The sequence below is a fragment of the Carcharhinus amblyrhynchos genome, chromosome 26 (genome assembly GCF_965287045.1).
Source record: "Carcharhinus amblyrhynchos chromosome 26, sCarAmb.v2.hapA, whole genome shotgun sequence".
Taxonomy (NCBI): domain Eukaryota; kingdom Metazoa; phylum Chordata; class Chondrichthyes; order Carcharhiniformes; family Carcharhinidae; genus Carcharhinus; species Carcharhinus amblyrhynchos.
Window position 1 is genome coordinate 3979220 of NC_137349.1, and position 12605 is coordinate 3991824.

The following is a 12605-nucleotide window of genomic DNA, read 5'->3' on the forward strand; positions in this document are numbered from 1 at the left end:
AGATTTAATCAGCAGGAATTTTTTTTATAAATGTGCAATGACAAATGAGTCAGCAATGAATAGAAAGACAGTTTCACTGAGTTTTGCCACATAGTCCCATTGATCCTGACAGACCCAATGGGAATCACCGCTTGATGTTAACTTAGTTTATTCAACTCAGGATAGCTGTCGAGATTATCTCAAACAAAAGGGAAGAAAATGAGAGAGGGAGAGAGCCTAATAGAGTCCTAATTGTAACTGCTATTGGACACTGTGTAAAGGCGCACATGCAAACTTTTAAGTGTGCTCCCTGCCACGTAAAATTGTGTCACCCAAATAATTGGAAAGGGTGAGACATAGACTGGCACAGTGGTTAGCACTGCTGCCTCACGGTGCCAGGTACCTGAGTTTGATTCCTGGCATGAGTCATTGCCTATGCAGAATCTGCACATTCTCCCCATATCTGCATGGGTTTCCTCCAGGTGCTCTGGTTGCCTCCCACAATCTGAAAGATTTTTTTTTTAAACTTTATTCCAATCCAATCAAGTCAAATTAAACCCAATTCAGAGTCCCAACAAGTTGGGACATTCCCGATCCAAGCTGACAAGACAGGGCTCTCACCTCCTGTCTTGGGCTTGATCTACATGATCCAAGCTGACTGGAGTAGGTGTAGCTCCTCCTCCAGGGCTTGATCTTATTTGCATCTTAGCCAAATGGCCGAGATGCCGCTTTAAAAAATTGCTTCAAATGAAGCTGAAATGTAACCCAATGACTTCAACCAAGTGCAGCATGTCGATACTACACTTGATCTTAGCCAAAAGGCCGAGATTGCTTACTGGCCACCTGAGACTCCAGCAATTAAACTGAAAGATGTGCTGCTTAGGTGCATTGGCTATGCTAAATTCTCCCTCAGTGTACCCGAACAGATGCTGGAGTGTAGGGGAGTCATTGCAGTGTTAACGTAAGCCTACCTGTGACACTAATAAATAAACTTTAATACAGTAGTCACCACCATGCCAAAAAAAAATTAGATTGCTCTCTGAAAGTGTCGGCTCAGGCTCAATAGATCAAATGGCCTTCTCCTGCACTGTGTGATTATGGCAGTCTGATTCCAACGTGGAATCAAGTTGCGTTTAATGGCACTCAATCTTATGAACAATTAACAAACTCAGTAGAACTGTTTTCATGGTGGCACAATGATTTGGGTCACTGTGTGGAGTCTGCACATTCTCCCTGTGTCTGCGTGGGGTTCCTTCCAGAGTCCAAAAGACATGCTGGTTATGTGCATTGGCCATGCTAAATTCTCCTTCAGTGTCCCCGAACAGGCACCAGAGTGTGGCCACTGCGGGATAGTCACAGTAACTTCATTGCAGTGTTAATGTAAGCCTACTTGTGACACTAATAAATTTGAAATTTTTAAAAAATCAGACATTCAGACCCACAATCTGCTAGCAATAAATTTACAGTTGTCAGGCAGAGGGATTTTGAGTATCTGCACTATTTTCTTTCCTGGTGAATATGAGTAACAATCTGCAGAATAATACAGGCTTTGCTGACTGCGTTTAACACTATGGGAAGCTCAGACCGGCAGTGCAATTTGACAACAGCCAGAGCATTGTAAAATATCAAAGGTCTCTTCTGATTCCAAGAGTTACAGGGCCTTCGCGTAAAGAAACTGCACACAAGAGAAACACGTCGCTTTAGCAATTCTTCTCGAGCAGCAATCGTACTCCTGACATTTGCCTGAAGTTGACATTTTTATTGCAAGTCTTTTAAGAAGTATGTTTCTTCTGTCCGTGGTACAAGAATACAGAGAGGGATAGTGTCAGAAATCCACACCTGGAAGCAGTAGCTAAGTTCTTTATTGCTGCTCCCAGCTGCGTGCTAGAATGTAAGCGATATTTCCGATGGAAGTAGAATATTTTAAAGTCGTTAACATGTAGAAGTTGGAACAGGGGAAAGACTCGGATTTCAGGGAATGTCTCCAAGGATTGCTCGCCCTGAATTCTTTTTAGGGTTTCTGTGTAAAAGCAAGGAGGATGTTGCCATTTCTTTCCCAAAAGCACTCTTAATGCAATGGCCTAGCCGTATTATCGCTAGACTATTCATGCAGAAACTCAGCTAATGTTCTGGGACCTGGGTTCAAATCCGCCACGTCAGATGGTGGAATTTGAATTCAATAAAAAAAATCTGGAATTAAGATGACCATGAAACCATTGTCAATTGTCGGGAAAAACCCTTCTGGTTCACAAATGTCCTTTAGGGAAGGAAATCTGCCGTCCTTACCTGATGTGGCTTATACGTGACTCCAGAGCCACAGCAATGTGGTCGACTCTCAACTGCCCTCTGAAATGGCCGAGCCAAGGGCAATTAGGGACAGGAAATAAATGCTGGCCAGCCAGGGATGCCCATGTCCCATGGATGAATTAAAAAGACACTGCTTCCAAAAGGCAACAGCTTGGTACATCACGACTGGTATATGTCTCAGTGGCAACATTTTTTATATGTATTCTGAAAATTAAATTCTTCATCAAGTTTATGAACACCAGAAATATTTTATTTTCTAGCCATCTCTCCATGAGCAGGGGTGTTTTAATTATAGTCTGTGGCCTGTTACCCCCATACCCTTGATTTTTGGGGTCAATTTTTAAAGTGACTCACTGCAAACTCTCTTTAGGGTTAAATTGGAAGTATTGTTTATTCATACATTCAAACGCAAGGGGATGATAATAACAGCATACGTACGTAGCAGCACCCAATAAGAAGACAGGAAAGAGGTTTTTTTTTACATATATGAATAACTGAAAAGAGAAAGGACCACAGATATTGGTATCAGTCTACGTGATTGTCAGAGTCCAGTGAGGGTCCCTTCACAGAGGAGTAATAATTTAGGTGGGTTCAGGTAACCGGAGATGCAGAAGTCCTTTTGCAGTGAGATGCAGTGAGATGCAGTTGGCATCCAGAGGCTTGCTGTGCTTAGCAGGAGAAACAGGCTACAAGGGGATTTTGACTTGATGCAGGCTGTTGGTCATTCAACCTGGAGACATGGTTTATTGTTGCTTGCTGGAGATTAAACAGCGGACTGAGTTGCAAGTCTGGAAGTGTAATGTAGGCAATCCTCAGGCTTTCAACACAATTAGTTCCTGAAAATTGTCTCTGTAGTTGGAACATTGTAAGCCAAAACCAATTTTCCCATCAGAACAATGTTATACACCAGGGATTGCTTCTTCGACCAAGGGCTGATATCCTATATTCACCAAAATAACTCAAAATTGAGTACTCGATCAATGGAAAAGGAACAATATAGCAATAAACTAACATTATAAAATATAAGTTTTCAGAAAAGGTTTGGAAACACGAAGATTCACCAAGTGAAAATTTACCAAAACAACTGAGCGCCTTGAGTCAGGGGGCTGGGTGGTGCAGAATGTCATTACTCATGAATGAATGGGTGGCACCAGGGAGCCCGGTTTGATTCCCAGCTCGGGTCGCTGTCTGTGCAGAATCTGCAAATTCTCCCTGTGTCTGCATGGGTTTCCTCCGGGTGCTCCGGTTTCCTCACACAGTTCTGGTTAAGTGCATTGGCCATGCTAAAAATTCCCCTCAGTGTTCCCCAACAGGCGCCGGAGTGTGACAACTAGGGGATTTTCACAGTAACTTCATTGCAGTGTTAATGTAAACCTACTTGTGACACTAATAAATAAACTTTAAACACATTTTCACTGTCGTGGCATTGTAATGTCAAAAACCAACATTGTAAATTCGAAAGAGGATGTCAATTTATGAGCATTGGTTCATAATGACTTGTATGTCATAAAGTCAAGAACTGCCTCTATTAAAACTTTCTGAAGGCCAGAAGCTTAGGTCATGTGATGTTGCATATTAATAAGTCAGTTCCAGGCTAACATGTGGTTTCTGTGCCTTTAGTCAAAATTCACAGCTCACGTGAGGAGATCAATTTTTCCCCTCTATAGGTGTGACAAGTTTTGAAGGCTGTCCTTTTGTTCTAGGTGTAGAGATGCCAGCGTTGGACTGGGATAAACACAGTAAGAAGCCTCACAACACTAGGTTAAAGTCCAACAGTTTTATTTGCTACCAAATAAACCTGTTAGACTTTAACCTGGTGTTGTAAGATTTCTCACTTTTGTTCTGGGAGCAGGTTGGAGAGATGGATTGTCTGCTGGTTCCTGGTTTTGTTGATTGTAATGGATCCTCACAATAAGAGGTGTGTGATTCCATAAGGATGAGGATTAAGCTTTTATCCTGTAACTGCTGTTGCAAATTTCCAGAAATTGGAGCTAACCTGTGAACCCAGAGCAGCCATACTTTGGTTCAGTCAAGTCCATTTTTAGAATAAGCTCTATGTAACTATGTCAATAATTCTCATTTCCTTTGAACGTAAGGTTTGCGCAAATTCTTTTGACACTTCAGATGATCAGTTGATTTTACCTTGGGTCTAAAAAACGGGTAGTTTTTCTAAGCAGGCATTGTGAGATGATGGTTTGCACCAGAGTGGTCTATTCTGTATTAAATAAACTGTGTAACGTGGCCAAATTCTTGTTAACTATCAAATAGAAAATTATTTGGCCTCCTTTTCTGTGATGTTGTCATTCAAAAGTGTTTGTACCTTTTCAGGGGTGAGCTCCCAACAATGACTACACAGAGACAACCAGCAAATAGTCATGAACTGAAGGAGTTTGACAGTGTGAAGGAATCAATTACTGACATCATTAACCAGCTACAGGATATTGATCCCAGCCGATTATCCTTCTCTCCGTTCTTAGACCTGGACACTCAGATTACCTTGGCACCCATCTCAGACAGCCCAGAGTCATCAGTGGAAGAACTTCACTCTCTGTCTGACGAAAATCTTGGGCACTTGACTGAACCCCTTCCAAAAGCCAAAAAGTTGCCCTGCAGCGAATCCCAACAGAAACTCATGAAACATCAGAGTACACAGGATGATGAGAGTTTGATTATGATGAATGCAGAGCCAGTAAAAAATCACAAACGTCCTTGCACAGAAACCCAGAGCAAGCCACTAGACAACGTGTCTCTTGTCATCACCAGAGAAACCTCTTTCCTGACCGATGAGAAAGTAGCTTTCTCAGAGCCCTCATCACCCAGTGAAGCCAGAATCTTTCCTACCCAGAATTTCGTTGCCAAGGCGGCTGAGGAGAAGTTGGGAGCCCTGGAGAAGGCGCACAAATTCACCAGCCAAGTTTCGGAGGTGCAGCCGCTCCTGGACACATCGCCTGACACCGAGACCATTGAACTGATCTCCAGTGACTCTGAGCGCAACGCGGCGGCTCAATCCTCAGACAAGGAGGTGACCACAGGGACGATGGGGAACAACAAGTGCTCTCCTTGCTGTCAGTGCTGCACTGCTTCCCATCTTAAAGCAATATCATCCGTCTTTGTTGCTCTGATTTTTATACCTTGGATCCTCTACGGTCTCTATTTGTTTGTGCCTTTTGACCCACCACCCTGTCCAGATCTAACTAGTCGAATGACATTTACACTGCGCTGCAACATAATCGCAATTATACCAATTTTATTTGGTAAGAGTTTTTTTTATATATATAGTTTGTGTTTGAGAAGCAATTGCCGATTTCTCCCCACTGTTCTCAAGTTCTCTCCTGAAGGCACTAAGATATTGGAATACAGTTCACTAACTTCTGGTATCTCACCCATGGCCATTTCATAACATAGATTCCATAGAACCCTACAGTGCAGATGAAGGCCATTGTGCCCATCGAGCCTGCACAGACCATAGTCCCACCTGTCTCCATAACCCCATGTATTTATCCTGCTGATTCCCCCTGACACTAAGGGTTAATTTAACATGGCCAATGCACCCAACCAACAAGTCTTTGGGTCTGTGGGAGGAAACCCACAAAGACACGGCGGGTTGGGGGTGGGTGGGGGGGGTAGAGAACCTGTAAACTCTGCATAGACCGTGATCCAAGCTGGGAACTGAACTCGGGTCACTGGCGCTGTGAGGCTGTAGTGCTAACCATTGTGTCACAGATGGGGATGGAGAAATTCTACCCAAAACTGGCAACATGTTCATTGTTAATAGTGAACAACACAATTTTAATTTCACAGTTGTACAGAGGGAGCATTTATTTCAGTGGTGTATTAATGATGGAATTACAATGGCCCCTAGTCTGAGTCCGTGCAGACAGGACTGGCTTGATACAAAGGAATATCGCATCCATATCCATCTTTATAAACACATTGGTTTCAAAAATGGTTCTTCAGGTTGCAATTCTTTTTGCAAACTGTAACTCCTGGGTTGTAACAGCAATTTGCATTTAGCCTGGGAAGGCTGTGGCGTGGTGATATTGTCACTGGACTCGTAATCCAGGGACCCAGAGTAACACTCTGGGAACCAGGGTTTGAAACTCAACGTGGTAGTTGGTGAAACTTGAATTCAATTAAAATCTGGAATTTAAAAAGTCTAATGATGACTGTGAAACCATTATCGATTATCATAAAGATCCATCTGCTTCACCAGTGCCCCTTAGGGAAGGAAATCTCTGTTGTCCATGCCTGCTGTGGCCTACAAAAATCAGAAAATCCCTACAGTGTAGAAGGAGGCCATTCAGCCCATCGAGACTGCACTGAATCACTCACACAGTATCTTACCCAGGTCCCTCTCCTTTGTCCTATCCCCGTAACCCCACACATTTCCCATGGCTAATCCGTCTAACCCAGGGCAGTACGGATTAGCACTGTTTCGTCGCAGCACCGGGGACCTGGGTTCAATTCCGATCTTGGGTGACTGTCTGTGAGGAGTCTGCACATTCTTCCTGTGTCTGCATAGCTTTCCTCCAGATGCTTTAGTCCAAAGATGTGCTGGTTAGGTTGATTGGCCATTCTAAATTGTCCTATAGTGTCCAAGGATGTGTTGGTTGGGTGGATAGGTAGGGTGGGTGTGTGAAGTTACGGGAATAGGGCAAGGGGTGGGTGGGACTGGGTGGGATACTCTGTCAGGGGTCGGTGTGGACTCGATGGGCTGAGTAGCCTTCTTCTGCCCTATAGGGATTCTGTGATTCCATGATTACCATTAAAGGAGATGGAGCCAGCCAGATATTATATTCTCTCAAGTAACTCCAGGTCTACAGCAATGCTGGTCCTAGCAATGGCATCCCATGAATGAATAAACTAGAGCTGGGGTGGCACAGTGTTTAGCACTGCAGCCTCACAGCACCAGGGAACTGGATTCAATTCCGGCCTCGGGTCACTGACTGTATGGAGTTTGCACATTCTCCCTATGTCTGCATGGGTTTCCTCCAGTGCTCTGGTTTCCTCCCACAGTCCAGAGATGTGCGAGTTAGGTTAATTGGCCATGCTAAATTGCCCCTTAGTGTCAGGGTAAATACGTGAGGTTATGGGAATAGGGCCTGGGAGGGATTGTTGTTGGTGCAGATGCAATGGGCTGAATGACCCCTTTCCGCACTGTTGGGATTCTACGATTCTATGGGATGAGGTGGACATTGGTCCAGTAAGGCTGATAGATATGAATGCTCATGCAGGACAAACTTGAAAAGAAAAAAATCTTTGGAAGAAGTTTTCCCATTCTCTAATTTGCTCCCATTCTCAGCCTGTCCCAGAAGCACTCAGGGAATTGTTACATCTTCTGGTATCTCGCCAAGTTGACCATATGTGAACACTGAGAGGCGGGGACGTTACCCATTGCCCCACAAGAAGTCCACTCTTCCACTCCTGCTGCGACTGAATGTAGAACTCAGCTCCAGAAAAGTCACAATCAGTTTACATGTCATTAATAGCCCTGTTTCATAGCAACTCCCTGAAAAACACTCCTTTTTTTTAATAACACAATTAACGCCGTAATGTCTGTTTATCCACAGTTCTCCACATGCTTCAGTACCCAAACTAATTTGAAACTTGGCCCAGCTGTTCAGGCTCCAAACTGTAAACTCTGTGGCTCCTCACATTGTTCAGCTTGTGCAACAACATCCTCCTTGATGTCAAAATAATCTGGATATTTCACCTTTCCTCCCATATTCTTTGATTCCTTTAGCCCCTACACTTCTCATCTTTTCTATATCTTTCCTGCTAGCTCATCCTTTTACACCAGGATCAGTATCCCCATTCCTTCCCCCCTCCATATCCTTTGATTCCTTTTGTCCCAAGAGCTATATCTAACTCCTTCAAGAAAACATACTATGTTTTGCCCTCAACTACTTTGTGGTAGAGAATTCCACAGGCTCACCATTCCCTGGGTGAAGACATTTCTCCTCATCTGTCCTATGTGGCCTACCCCATATCCTCAGAGTGTGACCCCTGATTCTGGATTCCCTGCACCATTGGGACCACCCTTCCTGCAGCTACCCCATCTAGTCCTGATAGAATTTTATAAGTTTCTGAGATCCACCTCATTCTTCCAAACTCCAGCAAATATAATCGTAACCAACCCAATTTCTCATCACACATCAGTCCTGCCATCCCAGTAATCAGTCTTGTAAACCTTTGCTCACTCCCTCTGTAGCAAGAACGTCCTTCCTCACACACAGAGACCAAACTTCACACACTATTCCTGGTGTGATCTCACCAACGTACTGTATAACTGCAGCAAGACATCCCTGCTCCTGTGCTCGAATCCTCTCACTATGACGGCCAAGATACCATCTGTCTTCTCCACTGTCTGCTACATCTACATGTTTACTTTCAATGATCGGTGTACAATTACACCCAGGTCTCATTGCACATTCTCTTCTCCCAGTCGATAGCCATTCACATAATAATCCGCTTTCCTGTTTTGCCGCATCACATTTATCCAGTGTATCTGCCCACACATTCATTAACCCACTCACTCAGCTTGTCTCAGTCACACAGAAGTATCTCTGCACCTAACAGCTTACCCTCCCACCCACCCAGAAGGAAAAGAAAACAGTAAAACAAGGAAATAAGAATACTGGTCCAAACTGCTTTTGTTCCTTCTGGACAGCTTTTATCATCTGCAAATTGTGTCATCTGAAAATGTACCCGTCTCAATCCAGGTAAAGTTATGGAAGTCCATACACAATAGGGTGACACAGTGCCACAGTGGATAGCACTGCTGCTTCACAGCACCGCAGACCCAGGTTTGATTCCTGGCTTGGGTCACTATCTGTGTGGAGTCTGCACGTTCTCTCTGTGTCTGCGTGGGTTTCCTCCGGGTGCTCCGGTTTCCTTCCACCGTCTGAAAAATGTGCTGGTTAGGTGCATTGTCCATGCTAAATGCTCCCTCGGTGAACCCAAACAAGCGCCAGAGTGTGGCGACTAGCAGATTTTCACAGGAACTTCATTGCATTGTTAAAGAAAGCCTACTTGTGACAATAATAAGTAAACTTACTTAAGTCAAATGGGGTGCATGTCAATTTTAATTTTTCTTGCTTGATGCATGCACGAAATGAATCAACGTAGGGTGGAGTTTTACTGTTTCACCCACCATGGGAAATGTAGCGGGCGGGGCACAGACCATGCAAAGGTCCGTTGATCCCAGGCAGGATTTTCCAGATTTGGGGTGGACGCAGCTGGAAAACCCTACCCATAATCATTGATTACAAAAACAGAAAATGCTGGAAAACCTCAGCAGATCTGACAGCATTGGCAGAGACAAATTAGAACTAACATTTCGAGTCTGGGTCAGAGCTGATGTAATTAAAGATTACATCTGTTGCTTTTATTTTAAGAAAGTCTTAACAATTCTTATTTGGCTTAGTTCCGCGTATTCTCTTGAGGACATCTCACCAGAAAGGATCTTTATAGTTTTTTGTTCATTTGTGGAATGTGAACATCGCCATCAAGATCAACACTCTAAATTGTCCTGAACTGAGTGGTTTGCTAGGCTATTTCAGAGGGCAGTTAAAAGTCAATGGCATTACTTTTATTCTGGGCTCACATTTCGGTCAGACCCGCTAAGACAGTAAATTTATTTCCTGGAAGAAATTAGTCCTTTTACAGCAACCTGGTAGTTTAACGATGATCATGAATGAGACCAGCAGATTTATTTTCACTGACTGAATTTAAATGCTGCCATGATGGGATTTTAACTCGTATCCCCAAAGCACTAGTCCAAGGCTCAGGATTACTAACATAGTAATTATGACCATCCCACAAATATTGTCAGACGGCTGTGGTATCCTCCTGGTTGTCAGTTCACTCAATTGGCTTGAGTGTGAGGCAGAATGATGCCAACTGCATGGGTTCAAACACTGCACCAGCTTAAACAGTTCATGGAAACCTGAATCCATGACTTGCCTGATGAGGTGTGGTGCCTATCTAGTTATAAACCACCTGTCTCTCTTTCTTACAGTGGACATTGGCTAATTATCTAGTATCATAAAATCCTACAGTGTAGAGAGAGACCATTTGGCCTATCGAGTCTGCACTGACCACAATCCCATCCAGATCCTATCCCCATAACCCCATATATTTATCCTAGCTAGTCCCCCTGACACTAAGAGGCAATTTAGCATGGCCAATCCACCCGACCCACACATCTTTAGACTGTGGGAGGAAACCAGAGCACCTAGAGGAAATCCACGCAGACACAGGGAGACCATACAAACTCCACACAGGCAGCTGTCCATGTGGAATTGCTGTGAGGCAGCAGTGCTAACCTCTGTGTCACCACGCTGCCCATCGTCCTCCAATTGTGTGGCTATATTTCCCCTCGTTCTTACCATCTTCCTCCCAAAACAATCTCAGTTCCTGGTGAGCGTTTATCTTTTTTCAGCTCTAATGAAGGGTCATTCTGACTCGAAACGTTGGCTCTATTCTCTCTGCACAAATGCTGTCAGACCTGCTGAGATTTTCCAGCATTTTCTGTTTTTGTTTCAGATTCCAGCATCTGCAGTATATTGCCACTAACTTTTGTCCCTGTCTGTTCACTGAAAGTGCCTCTGCCATTTTCCCGGGATTTCTGCAGATCTTCCATGTATGTTACAATCAGGAGAATCCTATCGGAAATTCAGTCCCATTGCTTTCACTTGAAAGTAAGTCATTTCCACAACTTTCACATGGAAGCAAAAATTGATTGCAAATCCTGAAATTTGAGGCAGCACAGTGGATAGCACTGCTGCCTCCCAGCGCCAGAGACCCGGGTTCAATCCCTGACTTTGGTAACTCTGTGCGGAGTTTAGCACATTCTCCCTGTGTCTGTGTGGGTTTCCTCCAGGTGCTCTGGTTTCCTCCACAGTCCAAAAATGTGCTGATTAGATTGCTTGGACATGCTAAGTTGCTCCACAGCGTCAGGGGGATTAGTAGGGTGAATATGAGGGGTTACTGGGATAGGGCCTGGGTGGGATTGTTGTTGGTGCAGGTTCAATGGGCCGAATGGCCTCCTTCTGCAATGTAGGGATTTTAGGATGTCAAATGCCAATGCTTTTATCTATATTACCTTAAATACAAGTCTGCTGTCCACTTCCATAAACGATCCTGACGTTCATGACCGTACCCATAAAGCCCAACATCAAACTGAAGTTTGCAAGCTTGAAGCAGAAACATTCAGTATCTAATTAGATATTAAAATGGAACCATTAATGTGCTAAAAGAATGAATTCCAATGAGTCAAATGCCCTTTCTTCATCCTTGATCTCTTTATATGATGATATTTTGTTTATCGCCTGAGCCTGGTGATAATTCCTCTGTCTTTGTCCCTGTAACAGCCATTATTGCTTTAAGCAAATGTAAATCCCACTGATTTATTTTGCAGTGACTGCATGGGCTACGTCTTGTGAAATGGAAGGGAAAATCACTTTAAAAATCCATCAAAACAATCAATATTTCACACTTTAGCAAGCTTGCTGTGACTGCCAATGCTTATAGCGATTGGTCTGATTCATTTTATTTTACCTTTTTTTATTTGTCTTGTCGCTTTGGCTAATGGCTGCAAAAGCTTGTGTTGACACTTCATCAATCACATTTCATTGGAGACGTTTAGCACCAAGCTCAGTGATCTACTGGCTCTGTGTCCATTTCTTGCTCTGTTTTGCTGCCTTCAATATACAATCCAATCCCTGCGGTATAGAAAGAGGCCATTTGGCCCATCGAGTCAGCACCGATCGCAATCCCACCCAGGCCCTATCCCCGTAACCCCATTATTGACCCTGCTGATCCTTGACACTGAGGGGCAATTTAACACAGCCAATCAACCTAACCCACACATCTTTGTGGTGTGGGAAGAAACCAGAGCACCTGGAAGAAACCCACACAGGCACGGGGAGACTGTGCAAACTCCACACAGACAGCAGATGGTGACCCAAGCCGGGAATCGAACCCAGGCCGCTGGCACAGTGAGGCAGTAGCGCTAACCACTGTGCCGCCATGCTGCTCCTGATGAGATATGGTGAGGGGATTGAGCAATCCCCATTTCACTCTATTTTCTTAGGTGCCAGCTGTGGCCAAGTTGGTAACAATCTGGCCTCCAAGTTTAAATCCCACTCCAAAACTTGGTCACACAAAATCAAGGCCAGGATTCCCTGACCTGAGCAATAAGCCTTAGTTTCCTCCCTACTCCTAACTTCTGCTGTACTTTAAGTCACCGTTCTTCGTGAGCAGTGCCTGGCCTGTACTCAAAAGCAGGTCTTAGGGAGAATTCAGGTTACAGAAAG

General features: G+C 44.1%; 1 protein-coding gene and 1 non-coding gene across 3 annotated transcripts in view; one reads left to right on the plus strand and one right to left on the minus strand.

The window, feature by feature from the left end:
* LOC145358767 (uncharacterized) overlaps positions 1 to 12605 on the plus strand; it is a 105492-nt gene that overhangs the window by 73271 nt on the left and 19616 nt on the right. For both annotated transcript variants that reach the window (XM_080213035.1, XM_080213036.1), the window contains exon 2: positions 4615 to 5540. In XM_080213035.1, coding sequence (XP_080069161.1) covers positions 4631 to 5540 — 910 coding nt within the window. In that variant the 5' untranslated portion in view covers positions 4615 to 4630. The remainder of the gene's footprint in view (positions 1 to 4614; positions 5541 to 12605) is intronic.
* On the minus strand, positions 622 to 814 carry LOC145358946 (U2 spliceosomal RNA). The gene has a single exon (XR_013889536.1). It is a non-coding gene; the product is annotated as a U2 spliceosomal RNA (small nuclear RNA).